At 33.4% G+C, this 24719-nt stretch overlaps 1 protein-coding gene and 1 long non-coding RNA gene across 2 annotated transcripts; one reads left to right on the forward strand and one right to left on the reverse strand.

Moving 5' to 3' along the window:
* The first annotated feature begins 5139 nt into the window (after window positions 1-5139).
* Window positions 5140-18725, forward strand: LOC125492296 (uncharacterized). Its single transcript, XR_007268826.1, has 2 exons — window positions 5140-5473; window positions 18217-18725. It is a non-coding gene; the product is annotated as an uncharacterized LOC125492296 (long non-coding RNA).
* LOC104901462 (zinc finger protein ZAT10) lies at window positions 16791-17965 on the reverse strand. Its single transcript, XM_010689049.4, has one exon. It carries the CDS (start codon window positions 17711-17713, stop codon window positions 16985-16987), a length of 729 nt encoding a protein of 242 aa, XP_010687351.1. The 5' UTR covers window positions 17714-17965; the 3' UTR covers window positions 16791-16984.
* Window positions 18726-24719: the final 5994 nt, after the last annotated feature.

Raw genomic sequence — 24719 nt, forward strand, 5'->3', positions numbered from 1 at the left:
CTTGAGGCTCAATCAATACCTCTCCCATAATGTTGTATAAGAGGGAGATTTTATTTTTAGCATTTCTCACTTTTGTTGCAGTGTAGAAAAACTTAGAATTAGAGTCACCCATAGCAACCCAAGTAAATCTGGATTTTTGTCTTAATTTTCTCTCATCAATATTAGACCATTTCTTCAAAAGCTCAAGAGTTTCTTTATCAGCATTTTGCACCCTACAATCAAATTGTAACTAGGGAGGTTCTGAAGTTTTGCAAGCTTTTTCCTAAGCTCTTCAACTTTAAAGTGAGCTTTAGAAAATTTCGTGCATGAAACCCTTTGATAGCTCTCTTCACCACCTTCAATTTTATTACTACTGAGAGTATCTTCCCAAGCCTGCTGCACCATCTCCTGAAACCCCTCTTGATTTGCCAAGAAGTTGAGGAATCTAAATAGTCTCCCACCCTCCTGAGGCTGTCTAGCAAGAGAAAATAATAAGGGAGTATGATCAGAAACTCCAGCTGGGAGATACTTGATCACTACATCAAAATATGTAGCTATCCAAGCACAGTTTACAATAGCTTTGTCAATTCTGCTTTGCGTCCTGTCATCACCCATCCTTTTATTATTCCAGGAGTAGTACATCCCAGAGGAGGGAGTTTCAGTCAATTGAGTATCATCCATAAAGTTACTAAAATCCACAGTTTCAGTCTGGCTCACATCAGCACCCGAATCTTATCATTTGCATATCTCACTGCATTGTAATCTCCCATCATTATCCAAGGAGCCTGAGTGTTGGTAACAAATAACTCTACCCATAATGGCCTCTTGTCCTGAATTGTATGCAACCCATACACTACAGCAAAGTGAAAAAGATAGCCCCCATTGCTATTGTTAACCTTTACAATCATAAGTTGTCCAGATATGAACTCAACTCCCACAGTTGCATCAGATTTCACCCAGCATAACCAAATCCTTACCCTAGGAGAAGAATCATAATTACAAATCCAGCACCACCTATCACCAAACTTCTTTTGGATTTTCAGTTTATTATGGCTCCTAACCCTAGTTTTCAATAGAGCACATACAGTAACATGTTGAGACTGAAGGACATGCTTAATTTCTCTAACTTTGAAGGGGTCATTCATACCCTTTACATTCCAGCTAGCTACTATCATTATGAGAGATAGGGGTTAGGTCCCCTAGCACCCCCAGGTAAACATGAGCCAAATTGCAATTGGACTCCACTTTGAATACTCTTTCCCTTATTCTTTGTCTTCCTTGTCACGATTTTCCATGCCCCTCCTTCCTCAGTTTCTTTTCCTTGGTTCCCAACTGGAGTAGCTACTGGTGTTATCACTACCAGCTCAGGTTGAGAACCCCTTCCTTCATTGCCTTCCACAACTATTTCAGGCACTTCTTCTTCCGCATCTACTCTTACTTCCTGAACCACCACCTTTTCATTCATCACTATTTCAGTTCTTTTTTTAGGGACCCAATTTCGGTTGATCTTACTAGTAACTGAGGTTATGTTCTTATTACAGTTATGCCCCACCAGTTGACATTTTTTGCAGAAAGGTGGCAGCCAATCAAACATCACCTTTTGCTTAAAAACCTGCCCATTAGGGTCATCCACTGCCACTTCTCTAGGGATATCTTGAGTAACATCTATTTCGATCAACACCCGAGCAAAAGATACCCTCAACCCTTTACCTGTAAATTCATCCGTATGCAGAGGCACACCATCAAACTCCTAATTCTGCTCAAAAAATCCTCCCCCCAGCAACTTAAAGGAAGATTAGGAAATTTAGCCCAAATAGGAATCACTATTAAAATTTCATCATGAAAGTTGAAGTTAGCACACCAATGTTTGATAATCATTTGCTTACCATAGAACAGATGGGGCCCTGTACATAACACCTTATCTCGTTCCTCCCTGGATTTTAGTCTAACAATGAAAAACCCTTCATCATGCTTAAAAATGGCAGGCTCTTCCTTACAGCCCCATTGAGCATTGATATATTGAAAAATAGAGTTTAGCGTAGGATTTCGCCCCACCACAAGAGCATTAATCCAACTTTCACTATGTTTTTCAATCTCTATTTTGTCCGGTTTTGCTACTCTATCACCATTTATAATAACAGGAGCTACAAATTTCAACCCCATACCTTTACCGGAGATCCTGTTTTGAGCTGTAAAACTCTTCCATCTCTGTTGTGCAGCTTCCGCATGATCATCTTTTCCAGCACTTTCCATCACCAGAGCTGGAACCTGGTTCTCCTTAGCAACAGTACCATGATTACTGTTCCATTCGTTTCCGCTACATTTTCAGAAACAAGTTGCTCTTTTTCAGCTTGATCCACATTGCTAGAGCTCCCCGGAGTCATCGAGCTACTCGCCTGACCCGAAGTCTTCTTTTTCTGCCCCATAACCGGCTGTCGGCGTAGGATAGAATAATCCCTTATCGTACGCCAGGTCGCCAGCAGAGAGGGTTTTAGAGAGGTTTTTTTTTACATTTATTGTAGTTTGTTTATAGCAAAATGCTACAATCCCATGAAATAACTAAAAAAAATTTATCTTTATAAATAATCCTATATTCTCTCTGTATTTTTTATCTTTCTCACTTAGAATCTTGACACTATTCACAATTAGAGAGAATCTTTTAGATTTTGTCAATATGTAAGAAAAAATATAGTCTTGTGAGGTCTTGTTTCATTCATCTCAATGATTACTTTATTAATATTCAATTATTATAATTTTTACTAATATGTAATGAAAGATACTTAATGTAGAATAAATACATTGGCAAATGTGCAAAGTCAAAGTAGAAATGATAAAAAAAAATACAGATGGAGTACTAAATAAGGTAATTTCTAGCTTGATCAAAAGACAATCTTTAGTTGGTTCATCTACCGTCATAGAACGTACAGGATGTTAGCTCTACGTTCCCATTGCATCCTCCTCTTTTTGTTTTTTTTTTCCTTTTTTTTTGTTTTTTTAGCGACTTTTTGACCAAGGTTCTTACCATCATTGCTTACCTAGGTCATAAATTATAGGTTAGTCATTCTTATCTTAGAAGGATACGGTGTTTTCCACGGAGCGTAGCCAGCCACGGTGGAACCCTAATCCACTCTAAGGCCTAAGCTAGCTACAAATAGAAGCAACAACACCTCAATACTTTCATAATATATGAACATCTTCACGCAAAGAACATCTTAGCTACTTTCCTAATCTAGAAAATACATATCATCTTCCCTTTCTTAATCCACTAATCAAATTATATAAACACATCAATATTCTAATTACTCTTTCCACGTGTCGTATACACAAAGCCTTAAGCTTTGCTATACTTACACATCATTAGTAGTAACCCCAAAAAGTTCCCAAAAACAATCCAGAAACTTTATGTAGTTTGAGGAATTTAATACCAAAAGATTTGGCACCTGTCCTTAGCACAATAACGCTGGTTCGCCTTGTCATTCTTATCTGTACAGTTCTCTCTGTATTTGCACTACACTCAAGCACAAACCTGAAGCAAAAAGTGTCACTCATGTCCAAGGTTTATGCTGTACAATATTTTTGGATCTTTATTAACGATGAGTCATTAACTCATTAACTTGTTTGTATAGTCTAGGCTGATAAAAATTGACCTTATTTTAATAATTTAACTAGTATATGGGTCCGGGCATTGCCCTGAGTTGGTATTGTTTTCCGAACTTGATATACATTTTTTTTCATTCCTATTAAAATATATTAAGGAAAACTCAACATTTAAAAGGTATAAATATAATAATGTGGATACTTAAAACATGATTAAAAGTTGGTTGAGATGGTAATTATGTCATGTATAATAGGAAGAGGTCACAGGTTCAAATCTTGTTGCAAGCTAATTTTACTTTGTTAGGTGACATGACTTTTGGACAATTATAGTGGAGTAACAGAGGTGACATGTGGCGTGTAAATATTATCACGCACGCTTTTAATACATTTGTATAGATTAATTTTTAGTCTAATGCTCCAAGTTATTAACATTTTTATGTTAAAAAATATCATCTAATGTTGCATAATTTATTGGTTAGAAATTTGGTATCATAACTTGAAGTCACATGGTTGAATCCTATACGAAACATTTTCTAGTTTTTTTATAATATAGTATAATGATGACATGAATAAACAACTAACGGAAAAGTGGTACGTGATATGTACACTTGTTTAAGAACACTTTCTAATATATTTGTATAGACTTAAGGGTAGCTGTTGGTTTAAAAGTTCACTCATTAATAAAATTATTAGAAAATAATTTTACTTTATTTTTATTGTAGTAATTATGCTCAAGTTTTAGGGGATATATATATATATATATATATATATATATATATATATATCATCCTTCGTTCTTTTTTTTATCACTACATGTAGAGGAGACAAAAATGAAAGAAAAAGGAAAAATAGGAGGGAAGACAGATATACAGGTATTATGTACAAAAATATTCTCTTCATAGGTTGATAATATATATTCTTTAACTTTATATCTTAAGACAAAATTATCTTATTAGGTATCTTTTTATCTTGCTAGTTGGCTAATATTTTTTTTTTTTAGGGGAAGTTAGCTAATATAATTAGGACAATAATCATAATTCTACAAATATATTTTAAAAGATAGATTCCTACGTATATTTAAATATATAAAAAGAGTTTTGGATAACGAATATTTAGAGTTTCGTTTTGAATAAACAACCTAAATTATTCTACTATATAAATTGAATATAATTTTTGATACATGATTCAAAACGTTATAATTTTCACCATTTGATAGTGCTTGAAATATACTTCAAAATAAGACTCATTTACAATATAGTTTTACAACTCATAAAAATATATTTAACTAGATGAATGGTAAGGCACCATTTAGTCTTTCTTTTAGATAAATATAATAATAGTTATAACTATAGTGTACTGTACGTGACTATATCATTTTATTATAGGTTCAACTTACATCAGTGGCGGATTTAGACGGGTCGTGGAAGGTATTGCAGTACCCCCGAAGGTAAAAAAAAGGAAAAAAAAAAATTTTATAAAAAGAAAATTAATTTATTGTTGCATGCGTGTCGCGTGCGTGAGTTAGAGACAGTCAAAAGGAAAGCAAAACTGCAGACCCAATTACCCAAGCATTTATTACTTTTGTCTGTTAACTTTATTAGAATTAAATAATTTTTAATTCCCAAGGTAAAACAGACCCAAAGGACAAAGCATCAAGCAACTTTCTCACTTTCTCTATCCTCCCAATTCTCAGTCCTCACTCCTAAGAAAAAAATCTGCCGGACTGCCGCCGCCCACCCACCGGAATTTTGCCACAAAAGAGAGGTCTGCCGGACAGCCGGAATGCCGTCGACACTCGCCTGCTCGCCGACGCCTTACTGCTGCGCTGCTTGGCAGCTGCTTCGAAACGCGGCAAACGTCGGAGATCTGAATTGTCGCTGCCGGTCGCCGGATTGCGGTTAGTTAACTTTTTTTTAGGGGAAACATGTAATTTGATTATTTTTTTTGTGATTGAGTGATTTTACTCATAATTTTTGAACAATTTAACTTTCAACTTTGTGTGATATTGTGATGTGTTATTAATATTATTATGGTTGAATCATGAATGTATGAATTGTCAAATTAAGTCGATTTGTGTGCCTAATTGTTGTGATTAAACATATTATCTTTCAAACCTCAGTCTTACGAGTCCGGATCCTCTATAGTTTTAATAAAATTCTACAAGGTAGAGCTGTATATGAACCATACATTTTAAAATCAAGCGTGTGTATTGGTGAAAAGAGGGAAATAAGGGGGTCGATTTTGATGAGAAAAAATAGGTGGGTTTTGGAAAGATAATATATGAGCTATTGATTTTTATTCAATGGTTGATATTGCTCAAACTCTACATTGTAGAATTCTTATAGAACTCTAGAGAATCCAAACACTAGCCTTACTCAACTAAATCAAAACAACTTGGTATTCCAACAAAAAATATTAAGGAAATTTCGTTGTTACACCAAAAATTATAATCTATAGTGATATGATGAAAAAATTAGAGTCTGATTTTACAAAAACAATCTTAGAGTATTATAGAGAGTTCCACATAAACATGACATGTCATTTTTTTAATATTCATTTACAAAAAATAGTGTTTAACATAGATATAAATACATATAAGGTTTTTTAATAAGTGAAGGTTGCATTCTGATTTTGAATAAACAACCTAAATTATTCAACTATGTAAATTGAAGATAGCTTTTGCTACATAATTCGCAATATTATATTTTTTTTACCATCGAGAGTGTTTGAAATATTTTTCGAAATAACTTCCACATACAATATAATTTTAAAACTTTTGAAAATATATTTATTTAGATGAAGAATAACGTATTATTTATTATATATTCTAAATACACATAAATTTAACTATAAAAATAGTGTATTATATGTAACAAAACAATTATACTTTTCGAAATCAGACTTTTAAAATTGAGTTATATAAAGATAAAAAAATACAAACATATAGTTTTGGGTCGCCTCAGATTTTTGTTATTTTTTCGCTCAAAACTCGCGTTCCCAACCTTTGGCCAGCACGCTTATAGCCTAGCACGCTGAACTATAAGCCTCCTACACTAACTCCCCTCCTCACTCCTAACCCTAACGCTCTCCTCTCCTCCAGACCCAAACTCTTTCTCCTCCCTCATGAACATGTTGTCAAACCCTAATCTCCCTCCTCCCCCTCTCTCTCTCCATTCTACTCCTTCCTCACACCACGCCGTCAGATCCCTCCTCTTTCCTCTTTCCTCTTTCCTCTCTACTATCATGCATCCCACAAACAAAAACCCACACAACACCTCACCTCTCCTCTCAGGCAAAGAGAGAACCAAAAATCCACAAACAAAGAAACGAAGAACGAAGAAAATGAAGAACGAAGAAACGAAGAGCGAAAATGAGAACGAAGTAACAAGGAGCGAAATTGGGGAATGAAGAAACGAGGAACGAAATGAAGAGCGAAATGAAGAAATGAAGAGACGAAGAATCGAATATATGTACACAAGAAATTGATTTATTTGAGTTTTAATGGGATTTAGTTTTTGGATCTACTTGTAGCTGTTGGTTTTTTTTTCGTTTTTTCGTTTTTTTACCAGATTTTTTCGTTTTATTTGGGATTTAGTTTTTGGATCTGATTTGGATTTAGGTTTTCATTTTGGTTTTTTGGGCTGCCATTTTTGTTTCGATTTTTTGGGTTGCCATTTTCGTTTCGCTCTTAATTTTCGCTTTATTTTGGTTTTTTATAGCTGTTGGTTTTGGATATATATTATAATTTTCTGTACATATATTAATTCTGTATATATGTTATTTCTATATTATATATGTTAATTTGTTATTTTTATATATTTGTATAATTTTCTGTATTTGAAATGTTGTTTCTACGTACTTATGGTTAGTTTTTATATAATTTATGTATATATGTAGCTAATTTTCTATGTATTTTGTATAATTTTGAATTGTTTATATATATATTGTTATATGTTAAAATTTGTTTTACTGTCCACAACAACCTAGACTTAAGTGTAGTGCAGACCTGCAATCTTTTTACCATGAATTTAAACCTTACTGATATGATTTTTAGGTGAAAACGCATCAGTTAATGTGATTAACTGATGCGGCTTTCCTTCAGAACTGTATTAGTAAATCATTTATTGATCCAATTTTGGACTGGATCAGTAAATAAATGGGATCTACTGCGAGCCCATCTGATGTGGAAAAAAACAACATCAGTAAGCCCGGTTTTCACCGCATCAGTTGGGTTTTCTTCACTAGTGGTATTATGCGATTGACTAATTATTTTAATCCTAGAATATTTGTTTTTTAAATAATTATTTATGTTTTTATTTTTCATATATCTGTATGTCAGATCATATTATTTTCTCAATGAACTTAATTCTACTAAAACTAATTGAAAATCAAGGTTCGAGTTTTTAGACTAATTGAGATCACAGATCATAAAAAAGGGAAATTTGATAAGTCTTGATATGGTCATGATTGAAGAATATATTTTTTCTCTTAAATAGTATCTTTGATTATTAATAGATGTTAGTTTTATATTTAATTTAATTTAATTTTATTAATTTATGTGCTATATTAAAAGTTGAAGTTATAACTGACACTCATATTTTTTTTCTCTATACTTTCTGTCATGCATCTACTAAGTTATTACTCTCTACTTTCCACTAGTGGAAAAAAGTCTATCTGATGCGGTCAAAACCGAGCTTACTGATGCGATTTTGGTCCGCAACAGTTACGAACGATAATATGATGCGGTCCAAAACCGCATCAGTTTCTCACAATCTGATGCGGTTTTGCAAGACTAAATCTGACTAAAAAATATAATTTACATAAACTGAACGAAAATTACAAAATAAACGAACTAGATCTAACTAAAAATATAAATTACAGAAAATAAACAAAAATTACAAAAAAAAAAAAACTAACGAAAAATAAACTAAATTACAGAACGAAATTAACAAAAAAAACTAAAGAAAAGAAAAAATAATAACAAAACTCGGATCTAAGAAACAAAAACGAAAAAAACCTTTCGAAATTCGTCTTCGTCTTCGATTCAACCTTTCGAAATTCGTCTTCATGCTCGATTCATCTTTGTCTTCGTCTTCGATTCATCCTCATTTTCTCTTTGATTCGGCTTCATGAAGACTCGTGCATGGTTTGAGAGGGAGGAGGGAAGAGGAGAGAGATGAGGGGAGAAGAGGCGTCGTGGAGTGAGGAGAGAGAGGGGGAGCCGAAGAGTGAGGAGAGAGGGAGAGGATTAGGGTTAAGCGTGATGAGCGAGAGAGGGGAGAGGGGAGAGGATAGTGAGTTGAGTGAGGTGGGCCAAGGGTTATGGTGAAATTAATGGGCTAAGGGTTGAGACTTGAGTGAGGCCTCGTGAGTGGGTTTTCGGTTTTTTTTTTAAAAAAAAAAAGAAAATCTGATGCGGTCCTAAAAACCGGATCAGATTTTCAAAAAACGGCATCAGATTAAGATTTTTAATCTGATGCGATCCACAAGAGGACCACATCAGATTTTCTTCCCATCTTTCCTTTCTATTTTTTAATTGATTTTCTGATGCGATTTTGTGAAAACCGCATCAGATAGTAAGTGATAGATAGGGTTTTTTCCACTAGTGTTCTAAAAGTATCGTTCGAGTATTTTACATGTTAAAACTATGTTAGCTATTGTTAGTCATACCAATTATCGCGATACTATTTAATAATAGATTTAGCTACAATATTCAACTGAATATTAAATATATAAAATTTATACATAACAATAACAAATCTAGAAATTAAATTATAACGACAAAAAAAATTTCTGTCTTTTTCTACTGCAACAATGAGTTTGGGCATGGTTTATAAGAAAATAAGAAAAAAGGGGTAGTTTAACATAGGGGGTTAAACTAGAGGAGGGGATAAGTAAATCCTTAATAAAGTAAACATAACTTTATAAGATAATTTGAGTAATTAATGATGGTTTTATTAACATAAAGTAAAGGCAATGTTGTGAACTATAGTAGCTATTTTTTCCCAAAAGTGGAGTGATTCGAATTGATGAAACTACTCGAAGTGCTAATTGTTGCAATAGAAAAAGAATGGAAAAATTATATAAAAATTGTGTTGAAAAATTTCATTTCACATCAGCAATGTTAACAAAATTTGAAAAAAAAAACAATAACTTGTTCTTTCTAAAACAGGAGTATTCTCATTTTACAAATTTTTGTTCATTTTATGTTTTTTTGCTCAATTTTAGAAACTTTTGCTCATTTTACAAATTTTTAATCATTTTATGTTTTTTGCTCATTTTATATTTTTGCTCATATATATATATATTAATATATTATAATATATATTAATAATATATATATATATATATATATATATATAAGCTTACATGAATTTCTATGATTGGACCATCTGTATTACATAAGGCAATTATAGGGGAGACCAAAATATTAAAATTCCTATTTTACTCTTACTACATAAATCAAATTACATCTAATCTTTATTCTATGAATAATACCAAAAATAGAAAAAAAATATACAACATAACTGACTCCTTAATATTACAAAAAAAGAAAAAAAAACAAGAAAACACAATTAAAAAACAAACGTGTAATGCTAAACATATAATCACCCAATGAAATCCCTAAATAAAGGGAAAAAATTCTTAATTTTAGAAAAAAAAAAAGAAAAACATATAAAAGGCAAAAGGAAAAAACAACCAAATACCAACGTGAAAGTGTCACTCAAAATATACAATATCCTCCTCCATTTTCTTATTTACATAAAAATCCCTAATTATATGGAGAATATGACTACAACAACAATTTTTTTTAAAGATATTATTATGCAAACTCACAGTTTTCATAGATTATCTCTAATTCTTACTTCACAATCATACTCTCACTTCGATTTAAACTACACCTAAAATTTTCTGGGTTCTAGATCTTCTACCTACCATTATCCACAAACAAAAACACAAAATTATAAACTCAAACATGAAAAAAAATCAACCCCCGAAAATATCTTGCATCGCATCAATGTAATCCAGCCAAGTCTTATCATTCGGAAGGCTCAGTCCCACACTCTGACTTCAATGATGGGAACAACCTCTGCACTCCGGCGCTCCAATGAACAAGAGTTCTCCGCCTTACTATATTTAGAATAGTGGTCGATCTTTCGGGAGTCACTTTCGTAACTTATTTAAAAATGTTATACCCGGTGAGATTCTATCTTATTACTACGTAGTCAGATTGAACAATTAGAACTTGACCCGATTTTAAGTGCGGTCCGTTTTTGGTTATACATACATTTTCACAAACAAATTGTCCAAGATAAATTTTTGTGGATGTCTCTCTTCATAAAAATTATAATGAAGAGAATACCAATTCAATTTGAATGGATTCAAAACGATGTTACTGCAAAGAGCAAAAGCAAACCACGAAATCAAATTAAATGATAGTTCTTACTTCCTAATTTTTAAAATTATGTATCTCCATGTATCAAAATCGTAACAACAATAAAACTCAACCAAGAAATATATCCTATTAGTTTACTACTGCTACAACCATTGAACATAGAAATCGCAAATACGGTTACTAATCATCTTTACAATAAATAAAAAGTTTAGTCCTTCGTCTTTAAATCTTATCATTAGAGTTAGATAATTTATACATGATTTTTTTACAAATTGTTACTAGATGAAATTATACAATTAATTCAACTTTGATAATCATTTGTGTTTATTTTATTTGTATAATTTGCTGATGTAAAAAAAAAGAGATAATGACTTCGCACGCATAGGGTGCATATAAGACTAGTATAAAAATAAAAGAAGTCACGAGGGCTCCTAATATCTTCCTTTTATATTTTGCTCTTTTATTTTCCAAAACAATAAATTTTAATTTCTTTCATTTAGATATTTTAGTAAAATTTATTATATACATGTACTTGAGATATACACATTAGTACTGAATCGAATAACATTTGACATAATATTATTCTCTTTTAATAATCAAATCAAATTCCTTACAATTATAAAACCGACTTTAATAATAGCATTTGGGAAGGCAAGAAAAGGAACGGGTAAAGGAATACTCCTTTTTTTAAGAGAATATATAGGACTATGTATAGGAGTAAGGGATATCAGATACGTGATCTGGTCGATTCGATCCAATTTTTAACCAAAAAATTTTCAGATCGGATACGGATCGAAAATTTTCATTTTCGTATATCTGAGAATATAGAAACATGGAAATTTCTCGGAATTTTTACAGATATTTTTGGATATCCAATCTGAAATATTTGTTTTCAAGGCCGAATATCCGAAATATCTGATGATCTGATCCGATCTGATCGAAAACTTATTTTATGAACTTTTTTTTTTTGAAATTTTCAACTTTTTAGTTTTCTTATATCCGATCCGATTCTAATTTTTGGGATCGAATTCGGATCACATTTTTCCGATGTAAAATTTTCGAATACCGGAAATGAACACCCTAATAGGAGTACACTTCTTTTCACTTAACCTGGGGTTCTTGTAATATAGGACTATAATTGTTTTATTGAAAACAATTATTAATAAACTAAAGGACTGAGCTAAGTGGTTACATGGAAGTAATCTATTTAAATATATATATTTATTAGATGTGTTGGGTGAGATTGTCCTAAATGACTTCAATTTTTTTTAACATCTCGTTATATTATGGGAAAATGTTAATGTAATTAATTTTTTTTTAAATGAAACTGGTAGAATGTCTCAAAGATGGCACTTCGAAAAATTTAGCACAGGGGTCTCGCTAGTGTTTAGTGTAATCATTTTTTGTTTCAGTCTCTATTTTGACCGATTTTATTTAGCTTTATTAGAACATCTCAGAATAGAGTAAAGTTTACCAGAAATTGACTTAAAAATGCCGAAAAAATACCTAGGCGTCTAAAATAGGCGTCCAACCACAGGAAAAGGCGCCTAAAATAAACGTTTGAACCTGTGGTTAGGCGCCTAAAATCGGCGCCTGACCACATATTCGGGCGCCTATTTTTGGCGCCTGACCACTTTTTCGGCATTTTCAATTTTCGAAAAAGTTGCATGTATTGTAAACGGAAAATTTGGCGGAGGAGTGGCAGCGTGATGATGTCATTCAACCTCCTTCAATATGTGATGAGAGAGAGTGACCGGAAAAGTGGCCGGAGAAGTGGTCGGAGAAGTCCTTGGATGATGAGTTATTGGGAGGAAGTATGAGAGTGGGAGAGTGAAAGAGAGTGAGGATTTATGAGAGTGGGAGAGCGAAAGAAAGCGAGGAAATGTATATAAGTATAAATACATAAGAAGTATTTATATAAGGCGTTAGTAGGAAAAAGAAGGACGACATTTAGCAAATCCCAATGAATATAGTATAAAACTACTTTTTAGACTCCAACTTTTAGTTTAATCTTTTGGTTAGATTAGTCATATAATATGGTATCACACCTAGTGTGACAAGAAGTTCATGAATTCTTATATTAATTTGATGCTTGATTTATTTCTTAATACTCTTAAGTTTGTTATATATTATTTTTCATATTGGTCTCAATATACAAAATGACTTATTACCTATTAGGATTTCTTAATAACAACAATTTCACCTTTGCGCGATATACCCAAAATAATCTCAACTTTTAAAAATTTAGGAATAATCCAATTCTTGAGATGTATGTGCTTAAAATGAACTATTTAGCCAGTGACCAGTTTGACCTATTAAAAAACTTGTTTGACCATTCTTTCCCCTTCGAAAAGTAATTATTAATTCAATTTTAAAACAAGAACCTAACCTTCCACACCTCCTCCCGGCTCCCACACTCCCTTTCCTCTTCCTCCACCACCCCTGCCACCAGCATATCTCTATCCCTATTTCCTTCCTTACTCACCACCAGCCCAATTTCGCTCCTCCCTCCATTTTTCCCTCTTTCCTTCCTTCATCCCACGAATCCCGCAACCAGCCTACCCATGAAAATCATGGCCATTTACCAGCTGGTAGTATAGACCTTTTTTTTATCAGACAATTAGGATTAGGATAGGCAATCAAACAATAATGGATGAAAACCCTTTCGCCATCAACAATCATCGCTAAAGAATTGCATTTCGACCCGAATTTTTTTAAATTTTTTTTAAAGTTTACCATTTGGTGCATGGTGGTGAAAGTTCTAGTTATCGAATGGTCATGGTGTATTGTGGTGGTGAGTTCGTGTTGTCGATTGATGGTGGTCTCTCGTATATCGAAATGACGGCGGCAAAGTGAAGTGGGGTGAATATATAGTTAGGGTAGTAGAGTGAAGTGAAGAGCGAGGAAAAAGAAGTGATTACAGAAAATTTGGATGTAATTAAAAAACAAAACGGCTCCGGTGTTAAACTGAATCGGAACCCTTGAATTATTGACTCTGATTAGTCCAAACTGCAACCCTTAAGTGATAAAGGGCTCCGATTTTTTGCTAACTAGAACCAACAATTTATAGGTTTTTTAAATTAAAAGAAAGGTGGATTAAGAGCTCATTTTTTCATATCGTCGGAGCCCTTATTAATAAGCACTTGGCCTTTTCTCCTATAGTGATAGGTAATGGTCCCTTTTTACCCCAAATTAAAGATCGGATATTTTCCAGATTTTTAAAAAGTGGAATTGTTTTGGGAAGACCGTGCAAAGATAGGATTAATCTGATCCCATCAAAATTTTCTATTTAATATTACTATAATTTGCTTGTTTTTGGGGTTAACATTTAATCTCATGGTTGTATCTTCATTCTATCATTAGGCTATCATGGTCAATTATAGCATGACATGTGGCCCAATTTTTTTCTTAAACTATTAAATAAATATGGGAAAGTTGCCTCAAAAATTGGGATTTTACATTATTTTTCTAACTTGTGATTAATATAAAAGACACCTAAAACATTCATTTTTGTAAATATATATTTTTTATATAAGAAAAAACTCAAATTATTGTGAAATTGGGAATAATTAGCTCCACCACTAATTTATATATCTCTCTTTCATAAAAAGACTATTATTGATAGAATGCAATATAATAACAAACCATACACTACCACGTAAGGAAATCTTAAAATGCGTAATTGTTGGTCAATTAGGTGATGAATTATTTATTAATCAACAACAAAAATGCATGCTTTCAATGTTAAGTTGTCCACCTTTCTCCTAAATGACTAAAAGTATACTTGAGAGCAGAAGAATTCACAATCCACATTCACATTCACATTGTTATCCACATCAACATCAGCATCCGCATTCACATTCACATTTTAGCACACTGCACACATACAGACTGGACTTTTAAGCTGAAGAGATTCATTACTTAACTAACTAATTAAGGCCATATTGTTCGGATATTCTGACTTAGCAAACACGGCTTAAACTATGACCTCACTCACTGTTTCTCCTTCTTAACTCTTAAGAGACTGTTTCCACACTTTGACGTACTGTACTAGAACACCTACTTTGCCTTTCAGCTGATTTAATTTTACTCTCTTTATTTCTTATTGCTAATTAATTACTTAATTCATCAAACGCACAATCTTGTAATAAATATAATAAAGAAATATATTTAAAAATAAAATACTCTTTATTCTTTACGGCAGAGGATCCGGAGACTCGTATTTGTTTGGATCTTCTAGAGTTGTAAAAAGGTAGAGTTTGAACAATATCAACCATTGAATAAAAAATCAATGACTCATATATATCCTCTTTCCAACATCCCTCCGATTTTTCCACTTTTTCTCCCACCAATATAAGCTATTTATTTTAAAATGTAGTCTTTGATATCTTAAGTCAACTCTTTTACGAGCTCAATGCTTGTGCAAAATGGGCAACACAAAGAAAGAAAATTTCACAATACGTGAGTGATGAAATTAAGTTTGATGTATGGTCCTAATTTTCCTATTACTAGACCCAATTGTGTTTGGCATAATTATATTTTGATCATATATGGCCTAATACTTGAGAAATCTTTTTTTATACAATGAAAATAATTTTGTTTCTATAAACTTAGTAAAAAAAATTCATTTTTGCATAGAAAAAAAACGTCTTCATATTTGCAAAGAAGATGTGACGAGGAAGTGATACCAGTATACTTCTGTTATACTTTGATATATAGCAATAATAATGACGTAATAAATCGGAAATGCGTTACAAAGCCACCACCTGGCTAGCTTACATGAAAATAAATATAATATTTTTTTTTTTTTAAAAAGAGAGAGTTGCTTGGAGGGTGAAGTGTTGGCACTTGGCAATTGGTAAAGCATATATAGTTGGTTAAGAAATGGACGAAAATAGGAAGGAAGAGGAAAAAGCTGGACCACACAGGTTGAATGAATGAACAAATTGAAAGATGAGAAAGTAAAGATTAGCTAGTGTTTAACTTGCTAACTCTATCTTTAACCATGCCAAACATGTGCACGTTAAGTTAAAGCCATTACACACATCAACAAATTTCTCTATCAAATCACATGGGCAACTCATCAAGCAAGCCACCCCCCGTCCCTTACTCTCTTACTCAATTCCAGCTTCATACTTCATACACCCTTTGAATTTTAGTATTCATCAATTATTATTATTATTAACCTATAATTTACTCCAACAAAATAAACCCTTTCCTAGCTATCATAATTCTTATATCGAAAGCCTTTCCGGCATACTTAACTTTAACGCTCCGTTTGGTAAAGCATAAAACATTATCAGTGTGAAATGATTTTTATGGAAAACAATTTATAGTGGACAACACAATTTCAAAATTATTTTTCCAATGTTCGGTTCCATGTAAGAAAAATGATGAAATGAAAGGAAAACTAAGGAGCCAATGAGAGGAGTGTATAAGAGAGATAAGGACAACAGTTTTCCGTTCCTTTTGGAGGTTAAATGATTTTCAATCATTTGGGGACTAAGTTTACTCCAAGGAAAAATGATTTTATACTCCTTTGTCAATGTAACAATGTAAAACAAAAAATAGAGGAAAACGTTTAACGCCTTATCAAATAGAGCCTAACACTTACCCTCAAAAACCCCTCTCTTGATATGCATCAAACAATTTTTCAAAAAAATATTTTACGCCTTACCAAACGAATCCTAACACTTACCTCAAAAACCCGTCTCTTGATATGCATCAAACTCACGACTTAGGTGTGAAGGATAGATACAACATACTATACGCATACCACTAGGCTGACAATCCAAACTCAATTATCGTCTAAAAAATATTAATCAAAATATTTTTCTATTTTTTATTCAATAACAATAATAATATCTCACCCAACAATAATTTTTAACAGTAATAATAATAATTGCAAGAATCAAACTCTATATATATACAAAACTACCCAATTAAAAAAAAAAGATGAATATGTATTTAACTCTAATAAACTACATAAATCAATCAACCAATAATAATGAATCAATAATCAAGACTAAACGGGCGAGGTTTCTTCGATGGATGTGGGCTTTCAACTTCTTGTTCAAATGGAGTTTGATTAATCTTCTTAACTCCATCAAAGTCAACGGTCAAACTATCAGGTAACGCCGGCAAATTCAAGTCGAAATCCAGCCGACTATTTGTGATAGTTGACGTTGCGACGGCGCCGTCAGATGCAGCAGAATTAGCAGCGGCGCAAATACTCTTATGATTATTATTGTTATTATTATGATTAGTTCCGCCTTCATAGTGGCACCGCTTGTGACCGCCTAAGGCCTGGCCACTAGGGAAAGACTTATGGCAGATTGAGCAGACGTGAGTTTTAGCTCCGCCAGTAGAGGTGGAGGATGATGATGTTGCGGTTACGCTTGCAGTTGCGGCTGTTAATCCGTCTACTACTACAGATGGTTTACGGTGGCTGGCCTTATGACCTCCTAGAGCCTGGTAAGAGGAAAACTCTTTATCGCAAACGCCGCACTTGTATGTTGTGATGATCGGTGGTGGGTTTGGCTTTAAGGATTGTGTTTCGACGTCGCAACCGCTTCCGCTTCCGCCTCGAGCGAGCATGACTAAGCATAAGGCGAGGTACTCCTCCTCGGAAGGCGGGGATGAGTCGAGGCGAGGTCGCTTTGATCGTTTTTTCTTCGTCATGAGCATGTTTTCATCTGTGTTTAAGGGTGGTGTGGATGAGTTTAGTGCTTCAAGAGCCATGTTAAGAAGGTTGTTGTATTGTAGTCTTGTAGAGGAAGTTGGTTTTGGTTGAGGAATAAGTGGAGAGAAGAGTGAGAAAGTTGTGTTGTGTTGTAATTGTTGGTATTGTGTAATTGTGAGAGAAGTTGAAGAAGATGGGGAAATTATATAAAGGAGGGAGAGAAGAGTTGGTAAGAGAAGTGAAGTCGGTCAACTAAGAGTAGTAGGGGAGTGGGAAAGGAGAGGTGGTGGCTAAGTAGATCAGGCAAATTTTGGACTTTTTCCAGGTCAAAAACCCAACATTACACACAATTTATATGTATATTTCCACTTCCATATCCTATTGGATTTTTTTTTATCATTTACTACTTGCTACGTTATTGCTCTCTATTTCTTTATTTTGTATATGGCTTACATTTAAAATAACTATACAAATACATGTTTCTCTGGTTTATATTTTTGCACGTATTTCATTAATTTTTTTTTGTTGTATGATTTTCTTTATTCTGGAACTTTTCGAAAAGATTATCCTCAACTATTAATGATGATGATCCACCATCAAGTAAGTGTTGGTCCAGTGGTGATGAGGACTGGCTTTGGTAGGACAGACCCGTGTTCGAATCCCCTAAACACTCTTGGGAGAGGAATGGAACTAAACCACCCCGAACTTGGCCTCGATCCGAATGTAGCTCGAAGGGTGAATCGGGTGCAAACACCCAAAAAAAATGATGATGATCCACCAATTTACTCTATTGTACATTACTACGGTTAGTTTTATTGTGATTACATCCCACGTTAAATAGTAAATTAGAAAAATGAAAAATCCTTTACATTATGTAGTTATTGTTTATTACTTTTCAGTAATTTAGGCGATATTTGATCTTATATTGAGCATTATTTGAATGCTCTTACATGATTTTATGAAATCAATTAAAGGATCATGTATAAATGAAAGGAATAAATGGTCTAAATAATACCTCTTGATGACTCTTATGCAGTCCATTCCCTGATTTGGGGAAAATTGGATCCAGTATTTATTTTCTTTTTAAAATTGGCATAAACTAGCATGTTCATCTTTTCCTTTCTTTAATATTATAGTAACTCCAATAGAAAAATACATACATACATGACCATGACCAAGTACTCATGTCAGCTTATGTGGGATAGATAATCTTGTCAAGATATTTAATTGGATTACTATCAACTTCACTCCAGTACGGCATATCAAAAATAACGAGTTAATGACTGACTCACTCGTTACAATTGTTTGTTGATGGGATTATTATTACGTATAAGATTGCATATAGCAGCTTCATAAAGCGATGGTGCGATACTTTATATCTGTGTGCGACCTTTTCATTCATTTTTTGCGCGGTCAATAATACTGTGGTGATTTCACATAATATTAGCCAATGGCTCCAAAGATTCTTGATATTATACGCGGTGGTTTATACATCTGAGTAAATAAAAGCATGATTTACAGTCATTACAGATCTAATTTTTCAATGCACTCATTGCATGTTTGGTAGTTGTTAATGAATTGCGATAATGGGAATAAATTTTAAGTGTAATGTTATTAGGAAAGTACCTTTAAAATCTCCATAAGGAGATATTTATTTTCCATGGACAAGCAATCTCATCCCTAAACTTGGATTTTTGTTTCCAAGAGGAAGCAATTTTCATTACCACTCATTACCACCTACAAGGTGGTATTAGATGAAAATGAAAATTCAAGAAGAAAAGTAGACACTTTAGGATAAATTAGCATTACCATAGGAATGGACAATGACATTTTTCACAAATTTGCATACAAATTCATTTCCATTACCACCATTTATAACCAACTACCAAACAAGTCGTCAAGGTTAAGGTTCAGATCTTTTGCAAAAATTTTAGACAACGCTTATGAGATTGATATCATAGAAATTTGTTAATGTCATAAATCTTGATTTGATATTGAATATATAGCTTAGTGATCACTAAATTTATTATGTGAAGTATTCTTAATTTTATAGATTCTATAACATACCACGCTATGTTAATCGATTTTGATACGAAGCCATATCATACTTGATTACCCAAGATTTTTATTCTTTAATTTAGAGTAATTAAGATTTTGAAATGTTCTCTCATGTTCTCATTCATCAATAATCATCTATTCATATATTTCATTCATACATGTGACCTATCGTTCACAGCACCTCAATCTTAACCACTAGGCCAAGACATCCTTGGTTATATATATAAATATGTTATGCGTACTACAGTGTTAATATTTCTAAGACAAGCAAAGCACACCCAAAGTTACATAATACTTAAGGAAACTTCCTAATCATAATCTACCTGATAGAATATATAACCAGTATTGAGGCTCCAACTATTAATTTTTAGGCGTCGTTTGGTTCACAGTTTATGGGCTTTAAGAAAAAAATCAATTACCGATTTTATTTCTTTTTGTTTAGTTAAACACCTCATCAATCCATTACTATTACTTGGTGGTAATGGATTACTCCAACTTGTCACCTTCCACTCTCCCTCAATTAATAAAATCCATTACTTGGAGATAATGATCATCATTCATTTCCGTTTCTTGACTTGCACTCAATAAAGGTAATTATTATTGTTACTATTCTCCTCCTCTATATCTATCCATATCCTTTACATTCTATATCTTGAAACAAACGATCTCTTAAATTCTATCACACTCCCTCACATGAAAATCCATTGAATTTGAAGTATTAATGCAACTTATACCCTTTTACAATGTCAAAGAACCAAGTCAATAAAAAGTTAAGCTAAATGGTCGGAACCTTGAGATTAGTTTTTATACCCTATCAATATTGAAGAAGTAAACTGAGGCTTAATTAATTATATATTGAAGACATTGACTCCGGATACGTCAATATTGTTTACATATGGCTTATAAAGGACAGAAAATTGAACATTTTTTGAGGGGAAGAAAGAAAATTGAACATCTACAAGTGAATTAGCTATTGTTCCTTCTAATTGTCGATTATGGGAAAGCCAATAAATAATGAAAGGATAAATTCATACTTCCTACGTCTCAAATTATAGTCCTATTTTCATTTTGGTTGTCCTTATATATAGTTTTCGTTTCTATATTTAGTTCCACATTTTTCCGTAAATTACCTAGAAAAACTGTGTCTCCGTCATTTATTTGCTTCTTGAAATTAGTTTTTTGCATTGTGTATTCAACCTAAGTGTTATAATTAATGCTCATTCACCAATTATTCTCCATCTTCTCTCCTAAAATCATCTTTTTTCATACAACATTTATTCAAATAAATAAAAAATTGTTACTATCCTTCTTAGATTTAACTTACCTTGATTCCCATGAGAAAATAGAATCAAGAAGTATATTTTAAAACGGAGGAAGTACCTAATTAACAAATGCAATCCCAAGGCTCTTGATCAAAATTGACACTCGCACACATCCACATCCACATCCCTAAACCGAACATGTGATTTTGTAATAGGTTAGGAGTTAGGATGAAGAAGTGACATAGTAATGGGCACTTAGAGTAAAGTTTTCATTGAAATAGATCATTATGGCATCTCAAACTTGTAAGTCCTAACTCATAACAAATTCACATGCCTATGCAATACTCTATTGTCCACTAATCAACTGTGTCCAAAAACCATAGGGTGGAAAGATTTTAGATTAGTACCTAAATTTTATAGTGATGATTAAGAGTTTTAGGGTTTTTTGTTTTGTTTTGCGTCACATAGATTTTACGTCATTGCGTCATTCTTTTTCTTGCGTCACAGGCTCACAGCCTCGTCGATTTTGTTGGCAATTAGTTGTAAGAACGCAATAGTGTATCTGTATATTTCTTCGTTCCGTTTGGATTTGCCTAGAAAATAAACATAAATAAAATTCAAAACTAAATATATAACGAAGACTATAGCTTTATGTAATCAAATAAAAAGATAGCTAACATCCTAGTATTATATAATTATGACATATATAAAATACACTAAACTAAATAAATGGTTAATAAAGTAGCTAAAATAGACTTTTTTAAAAACAAAATACAAGAAGAAACTAAGAGTACCTTTATCTCAATCACGACACCTGACGAAACTAAAATGATTAAATGGTCCAAAATCATGTTTGAATTCGGATTAACATTCAGCGAGTCAGTAGACACGTTGGAAACACCCTTTTTAGAGATAAAACCTATTAAATTATTCGTTTCTATGAAAACGTGTACAATGGTCTCAATTAAAGTCTAGATAGATCATGGGTAGGAGTAACACCCTTGTAAGATTCGAATGAATACTCGATTGTCACCTTCAATATAGATGCCTTCATGATTATTATACTGAAGAGCTATCAGGTGATCATTCTTAAACCCCAAGCTTCTACCATAAAAAGGAGAAGTAGGACAATCGATAGGCTTGAGCAACAAACAAAATGACCCAAGTGGTTTCTGCATAACCCCAACAACTGCAAAAAAGAAATAGGTTAGGCCATCATAATCTAACTTGTGTCTTTCGGTGGGGAAGGGTGATATCACATAGAGAACATTGTGGGGGTTCCTTCGTGAAGATACAGAGTTAGTGGTAAAAAAATAAGTCGGTTATTTTCACGCATTCCGTTCAAGATGTAAGTGTAAAGTTGTGTAAATATTACTATAATATTAAGTTCATTCCAAATGCTCCACATGTTGTCTCTTAAAATACAAAAGGCTTTTGGCTTATGTCGTAAAGCATAGAGGCAGTGGTGAATGTCGTATTGTAAGGTATGGCCAATTACAGTCTTCAATATGGAGATGAGTCCAATTACATTCTTAGAAAGGCATAGCGGGTAAAGAGTGTCATTTAACACTTTGTGTGCGCCAAGAGTAGTCCTTAAAGGTAGTCCATTTAAGAAACCATTGAAAATGACGCCTAAAATTTTCTCTCTAGAATTTTCTCTCGACAAACTTAAAAAGTGAGTATTTGCCATGGCAAGAAAATCGGCGGGAAAATCTCAGGCAAATCCTCAAAGGAAGATTATGGCAAACCTCAAGGGCCAGATTCTAACTCTCAAGCTTTACACACAAGATCTGTTGATGAAGTAATGGGTATCGAGGCATTGGATTTTGGTTTGGATGTAGGTGAAATCCTTACTCCTAAATCATCACTGAAGGAATTGTAACAAGGATTTGAGATTCGTCATACCTTCAATGAGTGGCTTCAGTCGATTCATCGAAGTGTTGATCCTAAGGTATCTCAGAATTGTGTGGTATTATCATCAGGTATTCCTATTCTCCAGCAATTTGATGAAGCTGCTGTTGATTTGAATGATAATAATGCAAAATATATTGATAACTCTAAAGATAAATATATTCATATTCAATTAGAAGATATACAGGAAGAAATTGAATTCTGGAGTTCTTCAATTGTTTGTTTTGTTATTGGTGCCAATCCACCAGTACAAGTCATGGAAGGTTTTTTTTAGGAGGATTTAGAGAGAATTTAATGTTGATAAGGTTGGATTGGTTAAGAAAGGGGTTTATTTGGTGACAATTTTATCTGAAGAATCTAGGGACAAGATATTGAAGGGAACTTACTTCTTTGATAGTAAACCAGTGATCATGAAACCTTGGACATAGGATATGAATTTTGAGAAGGATGTTGTTTAATATGTTCCCATTTGGATTCAGCTTAAACTTGGATTTAAGTATTGGGGAGAGAAAGCTTTGTTCAAAATAGTTTCTCAGTTGGGTAAGCCGATTCAAAGGGACGAAGCAACCACAAAACGAGACAAATTTCAGTTTGCTAGAGTGCTAGTAGAAGTGCAAATGGACCAACCCTTCCCCACAACCTTGAGTTTCTTTGATGATCATGGTATGAAGGTAGATGTTGATGTGTCATATGAATGGAAACCTAGTATTCGTAATTCTTGTCACAAAGTAGGTCATGACACTAAAGATTGTAGAATGCCTAAGCCTAGGAAAATTTGGGTTCAGAAAATACATATACAATCTATTCAACCTGTGGAGCAGATCACACAGGAGAAGGTTGTTGAAGACCCTGGTGACTTTCAAAGGGCCTTTAAGCCTATCAGAGTCAGAGTGTCTCATCACAAAGCAACTCATATTAACAATGTTTTCGAATTACTGAGGAGAATCAGGATGGAGAGGTGCAAAATAATGATGAAGTTCTTGTTGAAATGGAAATAGGAAGGGGAGACCCTTCCATTTCCAATGGATAGGATTCTATCCTAGAATGTCTGAGGGATCAACAGTATTAAAAAAAAAAATAAGGTTAAGAATTTCATTCAATCTTATTCTGTTGGGATTGTTGGTCTTCTCGAGACAAAGATAAAGGCTGCCAATATGGGTAGTCTTTATCAGAGAGTTTTCGAAGGTTGGTGTTTTACTTTGAATTCCAGTTTGCATAATGGTGGTCGTGTGGTTATGGCCTAGAATCCAAGCATCTCCCATGTTAATAATGTGAAGGGTTCTAGTCAGTTTATTCAGTCGTATGTGCAGCCTGTTAGTGTCATGGCAAGATTCTTCTGTACATGTGTTTACGCCTTTATTGAGTAGGTTAGAAGGAAGGAGTTATGGGAGGCTTTGAAGAGTCTTAAAACTAAAGATCCATGGATCATTGTGGTGATGTTAACTACGTTATAAGTAATGATGAAAGAGTGAGAGCACCTATGAGGAGTTCTGAAATTGAACAAATTGTGCAATGTATGACCGAATGTCGATAAGAGGATGTAAAAGCTACAGGTCATCTTTTCACTTGGAATAACAAGCAGCATGGCAATGCTAGAGTGTTTTCCAAGCTTGACAGAATTATGGCAAATGATGCCTGGTTAGGGATTTATGAGACTTTTGAAGTTGCTTTTCTGAGTGAGGGTGGATATGACCATTCACCTGGTCTACTTACAGTGCACCCTAGAATGGACTCTGGTCACAAACCCTTCAAATACTTTATAATGTGGAGGTTGGCTAGTCAATTTAGAAGAATTTTGGAGAATGCTTGGAATATTGATGTTCAAGGGTCCAAA

Source organism: Beta vulgaris, chromosome 8 (assembly GCF_026745355.1).
Source record: "Beta vulgaris subsp. vulgaris cultivar EL10 chromosome 8, EL10.2, whole genome shotgun sequence".
NCBI classification, from domain to species: Eukaryota; Viridiplantae; Streptophyta; class Magnoliopsida; order Caryophyllales; family Amaranthaceae; genus Beta; species Beta vulgaris.